Source organism: Lontra canadensis, unplaced genomic scaffold, assembly GCF_010015895.1.
Source record: "Lontra canadensis isolate GAN:19392208 unplaced genomic scaffold, GSC_riverotter_1.0 scaffold2, whole genome shotgun sequence".
NCBI classification, from domain to species: domain Eukaryota; kingdom Metazoa; phylum Chordata; class Mammalia; order Carnivora; family Mustelidae; genus Lontra; species Lontra canadensis.
The window spans coordinates 11,766,461-11,785,153 of record NW_022630996.1 but is presented as its reverse complement, the minus strand read 5'-3'; the positions used below and the strand labels follow the sequence as shown (position 1 = coordinate 11,785,153).

The window sequence follows — 18,693 nt, the reverse complement described above, 5'->3', positions numbered from 1 at the left end:
TTTCTGAGCCTTTATGTATTTTCTCATTGAATCCTCAGACTCGTGGGAAGTAGGTAAGGTGATGCTCCCAAAAGTGAAACTTGTTGTACCTGCTGTAGGTCAAGATGATTATTTTTTACCTCAAGTCCAAATGTATGAATGATGCAGCTGCCTGGAGATGAGAGTCACGTAGACAAAGGCCACTGGGAGAAGTCATGTGCAGGAGACACCCCAACAAGGGCTTTCCATGTAACTCCCTCAGCTCTGTCTCCCTGTGTGGTACGGTTGGCCGTGCCCTGTCAGGAAGTGTGCCTTATTCTGTTTGGTTCAGTCTCAACAATTGCAAGTGGACCTCCTGTTTCCAATTTACACAGTTAATGAGTCATCCCTGGAGGCTTTCGGGAAGATTTACAAATCCTAGAGCTGGAAGGATCCTATTGACACATGAAGAAATGTTATCTCTTTGCCACATAATATTTTTGCGTCTGCAATTCTCTTGCAACTTAAATCTGTGTCGCTTACTCACGGAAAATATCTGGCTAAGTATTTGTTAACACCTCAAGATGCTTTTTGATGCCGGGTTTTACAGAAACACAAAAGGCTTACAGAGTCCACGGAAATCTAATAGAGTCCCACAATAGTGCCTTTCAGCACAAGGACAGGAGCTGTTCATTAGCTTTTCCTCCATTTCTCTTTCATATCCGGCAGGAGCTGAATTGGCCACACCACACGCCTTTTTAGTAGATGATTAGGTTTTTACCAGGCCTCGGGGAGGATTATTTGGAATAAAGGAAAAATCAATCTTAATGTCTCCCCCCAGGACCGGAGGGGACTGAGGTCTGTACTGTCACTCTCAAGGTATAAAAACCAGTGTGTCTGGGCTGGTTGACACTGTAGAGAAGTCGAGACTAAAGCTCACCGTCTTGGAGGACCTGGGGCTTTGCTCAGGCTCATTACCGTCGAGCGAGCCCTGTTTCATGAGGAACCGGGTGTGATCTTCCCTCTACAACACGCCCTGTGTCGTTTATCCTGTTGGCTCCGAATTGGCCTCTTACCTGTGGTAGCCTAAGGGAACAACAGTCCTTTCCTTTTTTTTTTTTTTTTTTAAATCTCGGTTCTTATTTTTATTTTGCCCTTCACCGTGAGCCTTACAGGGATGTGCCCTGTTTTCTCTGTATAGGTCAATATTTGGGATAACAGAATAATGTTCCAAGCTAGTAAGCTGTTTGGAAGACACTGGGTTAAAGGCACTGTGGAGCTATAATGAAAAGAAGACGACATAAAATTCTTTGATTTGTCCTTAACCTGCCAATTCAAGGCAACAGGCATTACTGCTGAGGGTAAGGAGGAGCTCGACTGTGAGAGATGGCAGGAAGAGTAGGCTGTGGCTTTCGTTCTCACAGATCTCACAAGCTCCCGGGGTCTCTACAGCATGAAGGGACCTGCGCCAAGACTGGAATGGGGAGAGGGAGGCCTAGGGTTACTGGAGTTCACATGGTCCTAGCTTTGTGTCAGGCACCGCGGGAGGGGCCGTACTCCCCATTTGGTCCTCGAAACAACTCTCTGAGGAGACACGTGAGGACAGTGAGGCTGACTGTTGTTAAGAACTGTGCTCTACAGGTAATGATAAGGGAGAGAATAAGTTCTGTTCCTCTGGGAACCAGCAGGAAAAGAATATGGTTTCACAGAGATGGAAATTACTCTTTTTTTTTTTAAAGATTTTATTTATTTATTTGACGGACAAAGATCACAAGTAGGCAGAGAGGCAGGCAGAGAGAGAGGAGGAAGCAGGCTGCCTGCTGAGCAGAGAGCCCGATGCAGGACTCGATCCCAGGACCCTGGGATCATGACCTGAGCCGAAGGCAGAGGTTTTAACCCACTGAGCCACCCAGGCGCCCCGAGATGGAAATTACTCTTAAGCAGCATCCTTAAAACTGAGTTCTTTATAAAGATTTGATCTTTGGTCTTTATTTATTTATTTTTTGTCTTATAATAACACATTCTTAAACCAATGTTACTGAACATGCATGCCATTAGGCTGGGCAGCAAGTGGCGCAAACACACCTTTTCTTCCCCAAAACATCACTGCCTGCAGTTAGGGTCATAGAAGACATTTTGGGGTAGGGGGAGGAGGGTGAGGGAGAGAGTTGTTCCAAAGGACACGAAGTTATGTTGCTCATAAGTCTGTGACTAACGGGGGAAAGATATAACACGTGATCATTTAAATAACAAATGGTAGCACAGGAAAGAAAGTAGGTCTTTGCCTCCTGCACCCACTGGAAGTATTTTTTTTACCATAAATATATTATCAATTAGGTAATTAGATCCTAGAAAAGCAAACATAAATAAGACACATTCACTTTGTGCTCCAGTTCCTCCATTCTTAATCTCTTTTGTCCTTCCTAGTGATGAATTTTTTCCATTTTTAGCCACGCCAATTAAAAAAAAAAAAAAAATCCCTTCCATTTGTCCTCCTCCCCTTCAGAGGAGACAAAAGAGAGCTTCCTTCCAGAAGCAGCAGTGAAAAGGCTTGGCATTCTTGCCGCACAGCCGCTAGCTCTAAGAGGCTTCGTCAGGCTGGGTGTTAGGCCTCCGAGAGTGGCTGTATTTCCAGAGCTAGTCTCCCACAGGTAACGCCTGCACAAGGTCTAATGTGAATGATGTCCAGTATGTCCCCCATCCTTGGCCATTGTAATTCTGTAGGTCAGGGAACAGTCTGAGGCAGCATTCTGGTTTTCAGAATCAATTGATTTTACTAGTCCAAACTTAAAATTTTAGGGAAATCTGGACTAAAAAGAACTAGGTATTATTCAGGGACAGAAGAACCACTGCTTCTGAAATAGGAAGCAAAATTGAAGAGAACCCACCTGACATGTTTCTTACGTAAGCCTGGTCCTTATATAGAAACACAGCAGAAGAACTTCAGGGAAAGTTCTGGATTGTTCAGCCGATGGGAAGGAGTGACAAAATAGATGAGTTGCTAAATAGATAAATGACCATGCCAAAAGCTAGGACTGCTGGCAAAACATAGCAGGGAGTTTAAAAATGTATCTCAGAAAAAGAAAGAATGATCAAAGAGTCATCATGAAACATTTGTTTGGAGTAACTGACTTAGATAAAAAGGAAAGGACACCTCTATCCTAAGAAAATTCAGAATTCAGGGTGCCTGGGTGGCTCAGTCAGTTAAGTGTCTGCCTTCGGCTCAGGTCATGATTCCAGGGTCCTGGGATTAAGCCCCATGTGGATCTCCCTGCTCACAAGGACCCTGCTTCTCCCTCTCCCTCTGCCTGCTGCTCTGCCTGCTTGTGCGCTTGCTCGCTCTCTCTCTCTCTCTCTCTGTGTCAAATAAATAAATAAAATCTTTTTTAAAAAATTCGATGCTATGAAGACAGTAGAGACTTTAGCGTGTGAAAATCATCTCTGCTTCCAGAAGCCAGTCGGTTTCATAAATAGGTAAGTGATTTATTGAACACTTACCTATTGAACACTTAGAAGGATGACTACTGTGTGCAAAGCACTGGGGTTGGGGCTGGTTAGCTTGTGTAGGTTTACAAATAATTCCAGAGCATGAATAAAATGTAGGATGGTGGTACAGAGAAATTGAAAAGCCCGAGGACAGAGCTAGCTGACCTTGAGGTTCCAACTTGGAACCACAGCCTAAGAGTGTTTGACACCCTTCAATCTGTCCCCAGCATTAGGCTTGATAGCGGCACAATCCTGCAGGCATTTGGGGAGAGGGAAGAGTTCGAGTGAGGGTCTTCTGGCCCAGCTCCCTCTGCTTCCATAAGCCCCTTAAATTCTTAATGTCACAAGCCTAATCTGCATTCCTGTTTTTATATTTAAAAAATGTCAGCCAGGTAACAACATTGAAGGATCTCGAAATTATTTACAGAACCTAATAACCCACCGCTCTGGGAGTTAGGAAGATACGATTACCACGATTTTCTAAAGAGGAAAACTGAAGATTGGAAATTAAATAAATGTATCCCAGGTTCAAGCAGACATCGTTATGTGGTATCTATCATTTCTCTGTACAAATAGCAAGAGGAGTCAGAAATAATGATTGTACCAAAATGTGATCTTCTAAAATGTTTTCAAGTGAGAAAATCTCATGGGATCATTCTTCATTGTCTTTTTTCCATCTTCTAAAAAGTTTGAATTCACAGAGTTAACCTTTCTTTTCTTGCCGCGATAACCAGCTTTTCCTTTTCAATTTATCACTTTGATGACAGCTGATACCAGTCTAAGCTAACATTGTAACAATTTTAGATAATATTACAGATGCACAAGGGCATCCTCCTATGAATCAATTAAAGAAGTCACAGTAAGTTGCCATTGAAAGTGTAGCAGCTGCATCCTTGAAAACAGATGCTCTTCTGGGTCTGAATGAGTCCAATTTCAACTAATTTTAAGACTTAAACACATTTCAGTCTGGTTAATATTAGGATGTGGAACCACTTGAGACATCCTAATGTCCTGGGCTGATTGCTTCTCCATGACAGTACACCGGCTTCCCTTAAAAGATACTGGTTATTTGATATGCCAGGGATTTTATGTCCGTGGAAAAGAGAGGACCCCCAAGGCTTGGCTGCCACGAGGCGAACTCATGAAATTAAAGTGACTTCTAAAGGCAACACCATTTATAGGGAAGTGCTTGGGCTGTAGGAATTGACCAGAATTCCTTTAGTCTGCACTTCTGCAGTATTCCTGAGCAGCCCAGGAAACCAGCTAGCATGAACTACTTCCATATACCCACTCTGTCCCCAGAATATACTCAAGAAACTAAGGGAAAAGTTACAGTTGTAAATGGCAAGCTGTGCCTTCTCTCTCCTGATTTTCATCAATCTGTTATTATGTGAGTTATTTGTCCTGGCACACTTGTCAATTAAAATATTTGTTCTGTTTAATAAAAAAGCATTGATCGAGTTCCTGTATGCCTCCCAACAGATATGGACAGATATATAGATAATCTCTGCCGTGAAGGAGTTAATGATCTCTAGGAAGACATACTGATAAACAGATGTCAATGGTATACGGTAACTACTGTAATAGAATTACGGGGGGGGGGGGGGGGGCAGGTGGTGGACAGAGGAGCCAATGACCCAGCCTGGAGTATCAGGAAACACTTTCTGAGCCAGAAAGCATGAATAGTTTAGAAAGAGGAGTAAGAACCATCCAAGGCACAGATTCCTGAAACAGCGGGGTATGTTTAGGGAATCTGCTTTAAGAAGGTGCCAGATTAATGGGCCAGGATGGGAAAGGAGAGAAGTTGGAGAGGAAGGAGAAAATGGGAGTTAGGGAGATGGTGAAAAACTGAAGTGTTGGACAGAAACCACAAATAATGGAAAGCCTTGCTCGGGAGCTTGGACGTCAACACATAAGCAATGGGAAACACTGATGTTATTTTTACAAGAAATTGACAAAGTCTCATTTGTGTTTTTGAGGAATAACTGCTTCTCTAACTCATTTAATGAGCTAAACATGGAGGATTGAATCAAGGTAGGGGCCAGGTGTGAGGCCTCTTCCTATAGTAGTTCATGGCAGAGAAGAGGACTGAACCAAGAAAGTCACAGCAGGTACAGAAAAGACAAAAGATATTAAGAGACGTTTAGGAAATGAAATTGGAAGAAATTAGTTTTTGCCGGGGAGAGTGAGGGAGAAAAGAGGCTCAAAAATTACTCTCAAGCTTGCAGCTGAGATTTCTAGATTGCTACACCACTGATGCAGAGAGAATTCAGGATAAAGAGCAGATGCTGAAGATAGATAATGAGTTTTGTTTAGAACACATTGCATTTGAGATGCCTGTGGGATATATAGGTAAGGCTAGCTTGCACAGTTGCTCAAATGAAGTTTAGGAGTCCTCAATCCCTAGATAATAGCAAAAGCCATGAAAATGGATGAGCTCACTCAGGGAGAACATGCAGAATGATAAGTAAGGGAGACCAACAGAGAAAAAAGTCCTGGGAACCCCAGCACTTATGGGTGGGCTAAAGGAAGAGGATCCAGGGAAGGAAATGATGAAAACAATGTCAGAGAGATAACGGACACCCAGAGGAGTAGGGTGCCATCTAAGCCAAAAGAAAATGGAATTTTAAGAGGGAAGTGGCCAGTCAACGATGAACATAGCAGAGGGCCTTTCTGAGATTAGAACTGTAAAGCACCTAATGTTTTGGCAATTAAGAGCTCATTGGTGATGATGAGAATAATGCTGTAATGAGGTAAAGGCAGAAGGATTATGGCATGTAGAAGAGTTAATAGGCAAGACCACAGAGATAACAAGTGTTGATGATTCCTTTGAAGTCTTAATGAGAATCTGAGGTTCTTAAGAGAGGAGTGACAAGGGGTGCCTGGGTGGCTCAGTGGGTTAAAGCCTCTGCCTTCGGCTCAGGTCATGATCTCAGGGTGCTGGGATCGAGCCCCGCATCGGGCTCTCTGCTTGGCAGGGAGCCTGCTTCCCCCTCTCTCTCTGCCTGCCTCTCTGCCTACTTGTGATCTCTCTCTCTCTGTCAAATAAATAAATAAAATCTTTAAAAAAGAAAAAAAAAAGGAGTGACAAGAGAGTAGTAAGGACAAAGCAACATCAGTTGGGAAAAGTTGCTGAGAAGGGGAAAAGGAGCTAGCCAAGCACTAGGGAAGGATGGACAAGTGACATTGAAGACATTTTTGAGATTAAAATCCAGAAAGTTTTAGGGGCAACAATCCATACTTTCGTTTTTCTGTCAAAAGATGAGTTGCAGAATTAGCCGGGGTTAGATCAAGTTGCCACAGAAGAATCTATATTAAAGGTCATTGGGCAGACGGGGACACGTGGCCTCCACTTGCTACGAGCAAGGCTGGAAATGCGAACATTCAGCTTTCTGGAGTCTATAGCTGTGTGAACAAGGGAGAATTGGATATGTGTCTTGGTTCACCTAACAAGGAGTGCCTGCCCTGGAGAGCCAAGCTTCAGCATCCTCCTATAAACTGATCAATTTAGTACAGAAAGCCACAGTTCTACTGCCACGATTAGTTAGCTGGGAGTCTCCAAGAGGCCTGCTTTTATACAGTGGCTATAGGAGGAGCAGGATATTATGAATGATCTGATGGGACCCATTCCTAGTCTTAGCAGAACAACTCAGAGTGTATATCTTAATAAAATGATCAAGTTCTAATATTTTTTTAGAAGATTTTTATTTATTTGTTTGACAGAGAGAGAGATCGCAGGTAGGCAAAGAGGTAGGCAGAAAGAGAGGGGGAAGCAGGATCCTGCTGAGCAGAGAGCCCGATGTGGGGTTCGATCCCAGGACCCCAAGATCATGACCTGAGCCGAAGGCAGGGGCTTAACCTACTGAGCCACGCAGGCACCCCAAGTACTAATATTTTTAAGGTCCAATTGCTGATATGAAGAGCAATCCCTAAGATAAACCACCACATAGCCTCTAAAAGGATGTATCCGGTGTGTGTCCAGTAACCTCCTATCTCAACTGCATCCCCAGCCTCTTCTGTCAGCATTGCTTTTTTGTAGGTTTCCATTTGACACTTAAGAGAGAGTTCACTGTTTTGTGTTGTATTTGTTTGCCATGCTCAGCATTTTTTTGCTCTATTCCTTCTTGTTAAGAAAACTTTGTAAGTTTCGGGGAGCCCTCAGGAATTCACAGGACGGCTTTTCTATAGAACTCTGGGCATGAGGCTTCATGTCGCTTTACTAAAATGTTATATTTTTGTTGTAGGTGACAGTCCGGCAAAATGTGCAACGTGCTGCTTTTCTAAACTCCTTTTACCTCACTCATTCCAAATTTTCTCTTGACTGTTTATCTTCCATTAATTTCGTCTACTTGGATTTTTCTTCTTGGTGGAATTTGTCCAAAATGTCTTTGATAGAGTTAGGAGATTGATATAACTTTGGATCTTAAGCCACGAGTCTGATCTCTTTGGGGTCTGATTTCTGCCCCCATCGTGGCACATAAAGAGCTCTCAATCCACGGTCAGTGTCACTCAACAGCAGAGTCCAAGGGCTCAAAGCCCTGACATGCTTTGAAGTATTAGACTAGTGTTCCTTATAGTTGCTTTCATGTGGCCTGCCGGATGCAAACATTACGAAGGCGGTGATCTCGCCTTGCAGTCCTACAGGCTGGGCAGTGTTCACCGTGGAGAGGGGCCGCCATGCAGTAGCCACTCTCCCGTGGGTGGAGTTAGTGAGCCTCTTGAGTGATGCCAAGGCTGGTAGGAATTTGAAATCTACATCGTTACATTTCATTCTTCCTTACAGATCTGTTCCCTTGGCCCAAATTTGTTTTTTGTTTAATCTTTGCCCTAGTACCTGAATTTATTCAAGTCTGGTTTCCCAGAGAACTTGGCCCTATGAGGCTGGGCTGTCTTTCTGGGCCCTTCTCTGGGCATAGCAAAGTCCAAAAACAGATGCAGTTCTGACAGCCTGTGGCTGTCGACCCCTGCCACAGCCACCTGTGACTCTCCACCCTGTAAGGGGAAGCCCTCCTGAGCCAGTCAGTGATGCTTTGCCAGATCTCACAGGCCCTAAGTGCCCTTCTTCCAAAAGACACTGCTGCATCCTCTGACAGAAGGATTTTCAGGTGGAAAAGCAAAAAATACTGATAATGGAATCTCAAGGGAATTATCTTTTAAGTACCTTGTCACTATAGTTAAGCTTAAAACTCTTTCCCTGATATGAGGACGTGGAGATGCAACATGGGGGGTTAAGGGGGTAGGAGAAGAATAAATGAAACAAGATGGGATCGGGAGGGAGACAAACCATAAGTGACTCTTAATCTCACAAAACAAACTGAGGGTTGCTGGGGGGAGGGGGGTTGAGGGGGGGTTCGGGTTATGGACATTGGGGAGGGGATGTGCTATGGTGAGTGCTGTGAAGTGTGTAAACCTGGTGATTCACAGACCTGTACCCCTGGGGATAAAAATATATGTTTATAAAAAAATTAAAAATTTAAAAAATTTAAAAAAAACTCTTAACCTGGACAAATCACATGCTAAAGAATAATAATTGCTCATTATTTATATTAATATTAAGTGAGGTTGATATGCTATTATTATATGTGTTTTACCCACATTAACCCATTTAATGCTCCCCAAAGCCCCATGTTGTAGGTGGTATTATCTCCATTTTACAGTGAGAAACTGAGGCAGACATAATTTAAGTATTTAGCTCTTGGTCACATAATAAGTGAGTAGTGGAAACAGGATTCAAAGCCTGTCTTGGAAACTCTAGAATACTAAAAGAACTTTTGAATGAAATTGCCAAATTCGTTGTTGGTGATCTTTGAGAAGTTGTGGGGAACTGGATATGCAACAGAAGTCTAGGTATAAATATAGTTTGCATTTTTGCTGTTCAATATTTTCCTGAAAAAAATGTCCAAGTACCGTAAATACTTTATTAATTACTTGATAGAGATACAGAAGGTAACTCTATCAAATTTTCCAAGAAGACCTTTTGGGGCTTTTAGCTGACTGTAGGCTGTATATGAGATAAAGCAGAATACAGCATACTCTTCCTACCCCCCACCCAAGAAGATTTCACCTTCTTGTTGCTCATGTGCAAGCAGCATAGCATCTAGAACAAGGGAACTAATCATTCTTTGTAGATAGGACAGATCTACTCTATGGTATTTTTTTGTTGTTTTTGTTTTTTTTTATCATTTTTTTAAATTTATTTTCAGCATAACAGTATTCATTGTTTTTGTACCACACCCAGTGCTCCATGCAATCCGTGCCCTCTCTAATACCCACCACCTGGTTCCCCCAACCTCCCACCCCCCCACCTCTTCAAACCCTTCAGATTGTTTTTCAGAGTCCATAGTCTCTCATGGTTCACCTCCTCTTCCAATTTCTCCCACCTCCCTTCTCTTAACTCCCCATGTCCTCCATGCTATTTGTTATGCTCCACAAATAAGTGAAACCATATGATAATTGACTCTCTCTGCTTGACTTATTTCACTCAGCATAATCTCTTTTTTTTTAAGATTTTATTTATTTATTTGAGAGACAGAGATCACAAGTAGGCAGAGAGCTAGGCAGAGAGAGAGAGAGAAGAAGCAGGCTCCCTACGGAGCAGGGAGCCCGATGTAGGGCTCGATCCCAGGACCCTGAGATCATGATCTGAGCCGAAGGCAGAGGCTCATCCCACTGAGGCACCCAGATGCCCCTACTCTGTGGTATTTATCATGTTTGGTCCCGAGTTCCACATTTCAAGGGAGATACAGAACAATTGGAATGGTTTTGTTGGCAAATTAAGAGAATTAAAAAACAATTCACTCTGATTATATGAAGAATAGCTGAAACACTGGGGTTAGTTAGCCTAGAAAAGGGAAGACTTGAAGGAAGCCACAAGACATGGTGTCTTGAATACTTGAAGTGCTAACACATATGAGAATGGTTGCCAAGTTCTAGAATCAGAGCCCATGATTAGAAGTTAATGGCAACAGATGTCAGTAGATAGAGATGGTCACATCTTTCAAGATGGAGTAGGCTGCCTTAAAAGGTACTGAGTTTTCGTTCACACTCATCGGAGTACGTAAGCAGATGCCCAGCAATCACTAGAAGATGCGCAAGAGACACAAGCTTCGACCACGTGGTTGGGCCGGATGCCTGTTCAGGCCATTTCCAATGCCAAGGTTCTGCTCTAGTAATCTGTGAATTGGTTGAAGACAATCAGTGTTGAATTAAGTACAGAAACAGTCAATTGTGTCTTGGATGTTGAATGCTGCCCACACCAGCATTAGTCAAATTGGTAAAAACATAATGAACAGCAAAGTAAGATGTCATTTCCAACAGATCTCCAGGCACATAGTGCAGTGACTGGTGTTTTCTTCTCCTTTCAGTGCTGTCTCCGGCTCAGGAGAGCCGTGTGACCATGGATCTGCCCCCAGTGTCGGAGCAGATCATGCAGACGCTGAGTGAACTTGCCAGATCTTTCCAGGATATGGCTGACCGCTGCTTGCTGGTGCTGCATCTGGAAGTCAGGTATGACGCAGGCAAGCCCAAGACCGCAGCTGAAGTGCACCGCGGGTCACCTATCGCTTGCTTCTTTCTGGAGCATATCACTGTAACTTTTGATTCTTACTACTGTTGTCCTTTTTTATTTTTTTATACTGAATGTGATTTCTAGTGTTAATCAATCACTGTAAAAGTTTTAAGCACATGCTGTATCATAAATATGGTTGACTCAGAGTCTGTGTGGCCTGTGACATCAGAATGTTCTGTATTTGAATGTCTCTACCAGCTAGTTAGGCCATCTTAAAGTCAGTTAATACACTTTTCCTGATCCTGTTTTCTCATCATAAAAGTAAAACAATAATTCCTAGCCTACAGACTTCATAAATGAATTAATAATTAGTACAATACCTGACACAAAATAAATGCTCAGAATGTGGTAGCTTTGTGATTATGGTGACTTTATTGTCACTGACATTTTCATGAATGTGCTCTGCAAATCGGTAAGGGAATATACAGATGCAGGAGCCGTCCTTCAAGAACTTGAGACCTAAGAAGAGATTACGTTAAATCATAATTCAGGACAAGAGTTTCAAAGATGACGTAATCTTGGATTCTTATTCCTTCCCTTGCGGTATAGAACATTCTTAGTGTTGGTAGGCTCTCTTATCACACCTATGGAAATGGTAGAAAGAAAAGACTGGGATGTCTTCAATCATTTGTTCATTCAATAAACATTTACTAAGTGCCTCTGTGCCAGGCCGTGTGCTAGGAATTGGGATACAGCAATGAAAAAAAAAATCACTCAAGGGCCCTGCTCTCATGGAGCTACATTCTAATGGGGGAAACAGCCAATGAACGAACGAAGAAAGATAATTTCACATAAGTGCTACCAACAAAATACCATAATGGAATCAAGCAGTGCTGATACAACTACAAAGTGAGCCATATGTTTGAACCACATAGATCATTGAAATTTTCTAAGAGTCACATTTGAAAAAGTAGAAGGAAACACATAAATTATGATATATTTTGTCTAACCCAGTATATCCAAAATATTATCATTTCAGCATATAACTCATGTCAGAATTATGGATGAGCTAGTTTACATTTTTTTGTGTACAAAGTCTTTCCAAATCTGCATGTTTTACACTTAGAGCACATTGAAATTCAGATTGGTCACATCTCAAGTGCTCGATAGCCGCACGTGGCTAGTTTTCATTCTGGACATGGCAGAGTGTAGCTGGGCTTGACTACAAAGAGGTATCGGCTTTTTTGTTTTTTAGATAGTGTGGTCAAAGAAAATGTGACATGGTAACAAGAAGGAACCACGTGTGCAAAGACCTAGGAGAAGGGAAGCTCAGACCAAGAGGTCCCGAGATAATCAAGCTTGGCAGTGTTGAGGAGTGGAGAAGGGTCAGGGTGTGTAGAACACTGGGAACAAGGAGGTGGGGAGGAGTGTGAGACTATGGGAAGAGGCAGCTGGGGCCTGACCATGTGTGGTCGTGAAGCCTGGCATGTCATCATGCCACGTAGACCAGGTGACTAGCTCAGCTTTCATTCTGAGGGCATTGTGAAAATAGAAAGGTTCTAAGCAAGGGAGAGAGCTTCATTCATTCCTTCATTCATTCATTCATTCATTTTCATTTTCAAAAGGGCACTTCAGCTATCGTTTGGAAAAGGGACTATAGGAAGGAGTATGATTGGAAGCCTAGCGTGCGTTGAGACCAGTTATGAGCTCCAGAGCAGCAGAGAGTACGTGTGAAAAGGGTTAGTTTGAGATCTGTTCCAAAGGCAGAGCTGATGAAATGTGTTGATCACCTGGGTGGGGTGCAGGGGCTGGTGACAGCAAAAGAAAGGACTCGAGGAAAACCAGCAGCTTTGGACCCAGCGTAACTCTGTGGGTGCCAGGGCCATTAACAGAGGTGAGAAATCCTGAGGGAGGAGAAGGGTTGTAGGAGGGGTGAAAATCAAGACTTCCATCTGGGAGATGGTTAGTTAGAGGTGCTTATTAGACCTCTAGGTAGCCATATCAGACCCGTGGTGGATATGGACTTTTGGAACTTCAGGATCAGAAAATTCGAGATCAGAAAGTGTACAGTAACACATCTTCTGTATTACCATGAGTCATTATTAAAGTTCATAGAGCATTTTGTTGTTTCATTTGGAGTCTTTACTAGGTTGAGGTTTTAAAAACGTAAATAGGATTTTGGTTCCTATGTCTGGACTCCAGTTAGAAATTGGATATCTTTCAGGTGTGCTTAGGCAAAGCATAATTGATAATGTATTCTGGATGTCATTTCTTGTGTATGCCTCGTGCTCTGTTCATTCTTCATTATCTTGTCCAATGACTTACTTGTTAATTACGTCACTCCTTGTGAGTGGAGTAAGAGAAGCAGCATTGCAGGCTAGGAATGTTTTACCCGGCCTCATTTCTGATCATATTCCTTACATGCAGCTGTCCAGGAAGAAAGGCCCCTCCTCCGTGTTTTCTGATTTGTTTTGTGATAATTTTTAGATTTGTTTTCTGTTTACTTACAAGCTGACAGTGAAATAAATCAGGTGGTTTCTATGAATAGATAAATGTAATAGACAGGAACAAAAACAAAAATCAGTAACATTCTGAAGCCTCTGTTACCCGGGTTGCACAGAAAAGCAAGGGAACATCAAATTAATTACTATCACAGCTCCTGGAATTTATGCTATCGATTGTGTTGGGAACACAAAGTGTTCCACGTTCAGAACTAGCCGCTTGTAGTGTAGTTAATTCCCAGTGGGAGATTTTTCAACATGTTTGAGTAAGTCTTTTAAATCCTTAACCTCTATTCTGCCCTCTTTGTTTTCATACGTCATGACGGTATTATTCTTAATGCTGAACATACCTTAGTCATTATTTATTAACTTTACAAGAAACCATTCATCGCGATGACACCCATTGCTGTATCTCCTTCAGCAATCACTGAAAAACAGAAAAAGGTCATTGTAAGAATGAATAACAAAAGCACTGAGTTTTAGAGTCCTGGATGCAGAATTTCCTTCCCTTGATTTTTGCTAAAAGCACTAAACATGTTTATTGTTTCTAAATTAATTTCTCCTACCTTCTCATATCACATGGTTTCAGCATTCAGGTTGCTTTGTTATGAATATGTTCCATACTGTCTTTGTTCCTTTTGAAGTATGACAAGTAAAACTAGGCAGAGAGTACTGTGGATGGCTCCGGAAATGAATATTGACAGATTTCATTCATTCTCTGTCACAGTAACAAGCACGTGTGTGTGTGTGTGTGTGTGTGTGTGTGTGTGTGTGTGTGTGTTCATACGGTTGGCAATACAAAATGAACAAAGTGCATCACTAGTATATCAGTACACTACTGGGGAAATGCTGAAGTAAGGAGGGTGCCGGGCCCCCCTGTATCCACAGTGGATGATGATGACTTCTAGAAGGAGGGAGTCAACTGTGCCATTTTTATTCCTCTGGCCCCAGAACCTGGAACAGTCCTGCCCCCATAGTAAGTGCTCAATAAAAATCTGAATGCTTCTGGAGAATGAGCTGGTTTGAAATCAAACCCAGACAAAAGAAGTGCTGTTTGTCCAAACAAAACCTGTTGCTCTTTAAAGGAAATGAAGTCGTTTGAAGGCTCTGTTTTCACCTAGCAGTCCGCTGCGTGTATGCAAGAGGTCCGGAGGCTATACGGGCACTATCATCCTTATCACCATAATCTCCTAATGTTCATTTTGTTACCATCTGACCATAACACAGAGTGAGAAGTTAGGCCCTGTCCCTCGGGGGCTGGGGAAATGAAGAAGTGGCTGGTTAAGTACTGTCTCTGGTACTTCTACCCCCAAAGCCACTGGAATAAGAGAGCACAGATAGAATAGACAAAGAAATTAATGGGGAAAAAATAGTGAGAAATGCTAGCAAGAAGGCCAGAATAACCTCAGATGCCAAAAATTTATCTTACTCACCAAAATACCTCCATATCTGCAGCCCGTATTTTTCTGTAACATTGTTAAAGTTCAAACCAGAAGGTGTTCTCAAATCCAGTAGGTTCCATGTTGAAGGACCCATCCAAAGAGCATTTGACATTTTACCCATGTCCCTGTAGGTCACATTTAACCAACAAGCAGCCCCTTTCCACAGTTTGAAGCATAAGGCAAATGACACTCCTGAGAGATGAAAGGTATGGTGAGACCATTAAAAATTGTTGAGGCTTTTTTTCCCCCTATTTGAACTTTAGAAGAAGAAAATTAAGTTGCCATTTGAGTCCAAGATGCCCAGAATGTCACCTTTATCAGCTGATTTCTCTTCCCATCAGGAGGGCTCTAAGTGGGTTCCACAGCGAGCGCCTGTTACCATTGGGATCCGAAGTGTGTACTTTATGAAAATTACCCATCCTGCTGCGTAATCAGCAATATTTGTAGAAACCCTTAATGCCAAAGGTATCTTAAGGTCAGCAACAGCGTGCCAGACTCTGAAGAAAAGAAACACTTTTTGAATTTGACATTTGCCAGTGGCTACTTTAATATCTTTTTTCTTCTCTTTCATGCCACTCACTTCAGGATCTGATACGCTCTCACCTCCAGTTCCTGAGAATATCCCCAGTAGTCTCTCTCCTTTCAGTTGCTTCCATTCTTCAGCATCAGTCCACCCTTTATACTGTGCTAGAGCGATCGCGCCAAAGCTCACATCTGATTATATCATTTCATCTCTCAAAATCCTCCTAAGGCCCCTTGTGGCTTCTCAAATAAAGTCCAGAGTCCATAGATGGCCTCCAAAGCTGATGATGACTGGCCTCCTGCCCGTCTCCCCAAGCACACCTCATGCCTCTGTCTTCACATGTGATGTGTGTGTTCCAAAAGGAACCACTTGTCATTCCTGAAAACCGGCCTTCATTCATACCTCATGCCTTTGTATGTGGTCTTCCCATTGTCTGGAGTTACATCACGTGTAATTTACTATAAAAATACTTTAGCATTTTATTTTCGTGATTTTATTTTCAGCTGAGCTACTCAGTTTAATTTCTACCACAGTAGTAATCAGTTTCCCTCGTCGTGAATCCCACTCCAGGATTGGTCAGCTTTCATGATATTAGAAAGGTCACATTCCAGAGGGGGCTGCAACCAGCACAGTTACTGGTGTCTTGATTAACAGTATACACCTTGCCAATGGGCACCGGAATGCCAGTATGAATTTTTATTGGCAAAATTTGTCATTAATTGATGTCGCTGTTAGATGATCACCCATAATGAAAATGAGCTAGTAGTCAAGATCTTTAGATTTCCCCCACATAAGCAAGTTTTAAGAATATAACGCAATCCTATACAAAACTTGGCTCAAAATGAATCAGGGCACCTGGGTGGCTTAGTTAGTTAAGCATCTGCCTTCAGATCATGATCGCGGGGTCCTGGATTGAGCCCCGTGTCGGGCTCCCTGTTCAGACAGGTGTCTTCTTCTCCCTCTCTCTCTGCCCCTTCCCACTACCCACTTGTGCACATGCTCTCTCTCAAGTACATAAGTAAAATCTTACCAAAAAAACATTAAAAATGGATCATTAATCTAAATATAAAACCTAAAACTATAAGACTTCCAGGAGAAAACTTAGGAAAAAAAATCTTTGTGATGTTTTTTAGGCCAAGATTTCTTACATATGACCCCAGAAACACCACCCAAAAAAAGAAGAAATATGATAAACTGAAGTTCATCAAAATTAAAAACCATTCCTCAGAAGACATCACTAAGATGAAAAGACAAGCCAAGGAGGAGGAGAAAATATTTGCAAAATGTATATCTAATCAATAACTTGTATCCAGAATATATAAAGAACTCTCAAATTTTAATAATAAGGAAACAACCCAATAAAAATATTGGGCAAGAATTGTGAACACAAAGGTATATGGATGGCAAATAAGCAGAAATGCTTTAAGCAGAGTAAAAGAAGCCAAACTCCAGAAGCCACATACTGTATGATTCTATTTATAAGGCGTTCTGGGCACGACAAAAGTATAGGAAGTGTCTGTAAATCAGTGGTCTCCAGATCCTTGGGGTATGGGTAGAGGTTGACTGCAAAGGGGCTCAAGGGAATTCTGGGGGAGATGATATGGTTCTACAACTTGATAATAGCAGTGATTATACAACTGTGTAGACTTGTCAAAGCTCATAGAACTATACACTGAGAAGGTGCATTTTACTGTTTATACATTATTTCTCAATAAACCTTACTTAAAAAAGAAAGATGGTAGTCAAGCCTGAAGACAGTTCATTAGCAATAATGCCCAAGGCTTTTGCAGCCTTTTGTTTAGGAATATTTCCTATTACCTGATACAGACTATAAGGGTAACAGAGTTTTGACTCTGAACATCTTCCTGTCTACCTCACTGAGTTTATAGTCAGCGTGTTTGAACTGGGTCTGCCAATGGATGGAGGGTTTTGGGTTTTGGTTTTGTTTCTTTATAAATGCCTGTATGTGTGGAAGAATTGTTTGTACTGAAACTTGCTTTTGTTACAGCTTCACACCCAGGTTATAGAGTAGCCAATCCTTACCCATCTCGGACTTCTTTGGCAGTTCCCAATAACTACCAAAAAGAACCTAAGAAGTGTACATGGTCAGAATGACTCAGGCAGTGTCAACACGGGAACGTCCTTCTTTAAGCTCATTTAGATCATCTTACATACTTAAGTGTCACCCTATGTTGCGAACCTTTCCTGACACCCCAGTGGCGGGCTTTCATGGTTCTCACCAGAGGACCACGTGCCCCTGAGTGACACACTGCCCTCTTTTGTTTTTTTGTTTTTGTTTTTTTTTTCTTTTTTGGTCCACCCCACTAAGCTATGGAGTCTTTCGGGGCACAAACCCATGTCTCACATTCCCAAGGCCCAGCACAATTTTATTTTTAAATAAATAAGTAAATTTATTGTAGTGTTTTACTGAAGTAATAGATTAATTATAGTCTTAGTGATGGTAGCCAACACTTGCTGTGCCCTTGCCCTGTGCCCGGGCATCCATGCCACATGCTCGATGTTCAGTAGCTCCTCAGAGCCCCTTAGAGGTAAGTGTTGTTGTCATCCCAAGTGTCCAGATAAGGAAACCGAGACAGAGATGAAGTAACTCGCCTAAAGCCACACAGCCAGCAGATGTTGGAATTGGAAACTGAAACCAAAATGGTCTCATTCCAGAGCCAACTCTTTGAAGCTCCGTGACCTCTGCCTCACATTGCTGCTACAGCCGTGTCTTTGAAAGATAGAATGTTTTTCACACTGGCCATATAATCTGGTCTTTAAAGGGGATGTTAGAGCTCATTTATTCCTCACCCTCAATGTTTGGGTCAAGCAGGCGAGGCTCACAGAAGCTAACTTGCTCCAGATCCCTCATTTCTTTGTTAGATGGCTTTCTGGTGAGCAAGCGGAGGACGACGTAAATATTTACAGGGCCACTGCTGCCCTAAATATTTGGGCGGTCTGTCCCAAGATTATTGTTTTCATCAGGAAAATGTATTACTAACTGCCTTCTCCATCTTTGCCTTATTTTCAGGGTTCACTGTTTCCACTATCTCATCCCCCTTGCAAAGGAGGGGAACTACGCCATTGTAGCTAATGTGGAAAGTATGGATTATGACCCTTTGGTGGTCAAGCTCAACAAAGACATCAGCGCCATTGAAGAGGCCATGAGTGCCAGCCTTCAGCAGCACAAGTTCCAATATATATTTGAAGGTCAGACCTTGCCTGTGTCCCTAGGATTTGGGGAGGAAGGAGGGGTGAAGGATTTTTTTTTTTTTA

At 42.3% G+C, this 18,693-nt stretch overlaps 1 protein-coding gene and 1 long non-coding RNA gene across 4 annotated transcripts in view; one reads left to right on the top strand and one right to left on the bottom strand.

The window, feature by feature from the left end:
• EXOC4 (exocyst complex component 4) overlaps positions 1-18,693 on the top strand; it is a 726,477-nt gene that overhangs the window by 646,500 nt on the left and 61,284 nt on the right. For both annotated transcript variants that reach the window (XM_032868997.1, XM_032869003.1), the window contains exons 15-16: positions 10,809-10,950; positions 18,449-18,627. In XM_032868997.1, the coding sequence (XP_032724888.1) occupies positions 10,809-10,950; positions 18,449-18,627 (321 nt within the window). The remainder of the gene's footprint in view (positions 1-10,808; positions 10,951-18,448; positions 18,628-18,693) is intronic.
• On the bottom strand, positions 11,564-14,560 carry LOC116874371. Of its 2 annotated transcripts, none has more exons than XR_004383977.1 (3): positions 14,522-14,560; positions 13,803-13,879; positions 11,564-11,595 (listed from the first exon to the last, which is right to left on the bottom strand). It is a non-coding gene; the product is annotated as an uncharacterized LOC116874371 (long non-coding RNA). The 2 variants fall into 2 exon arrangements; XR_004383976.1 differs by lacking the exon at positions 14,522-14,560 and adding an exon at positions 14,019-14,182.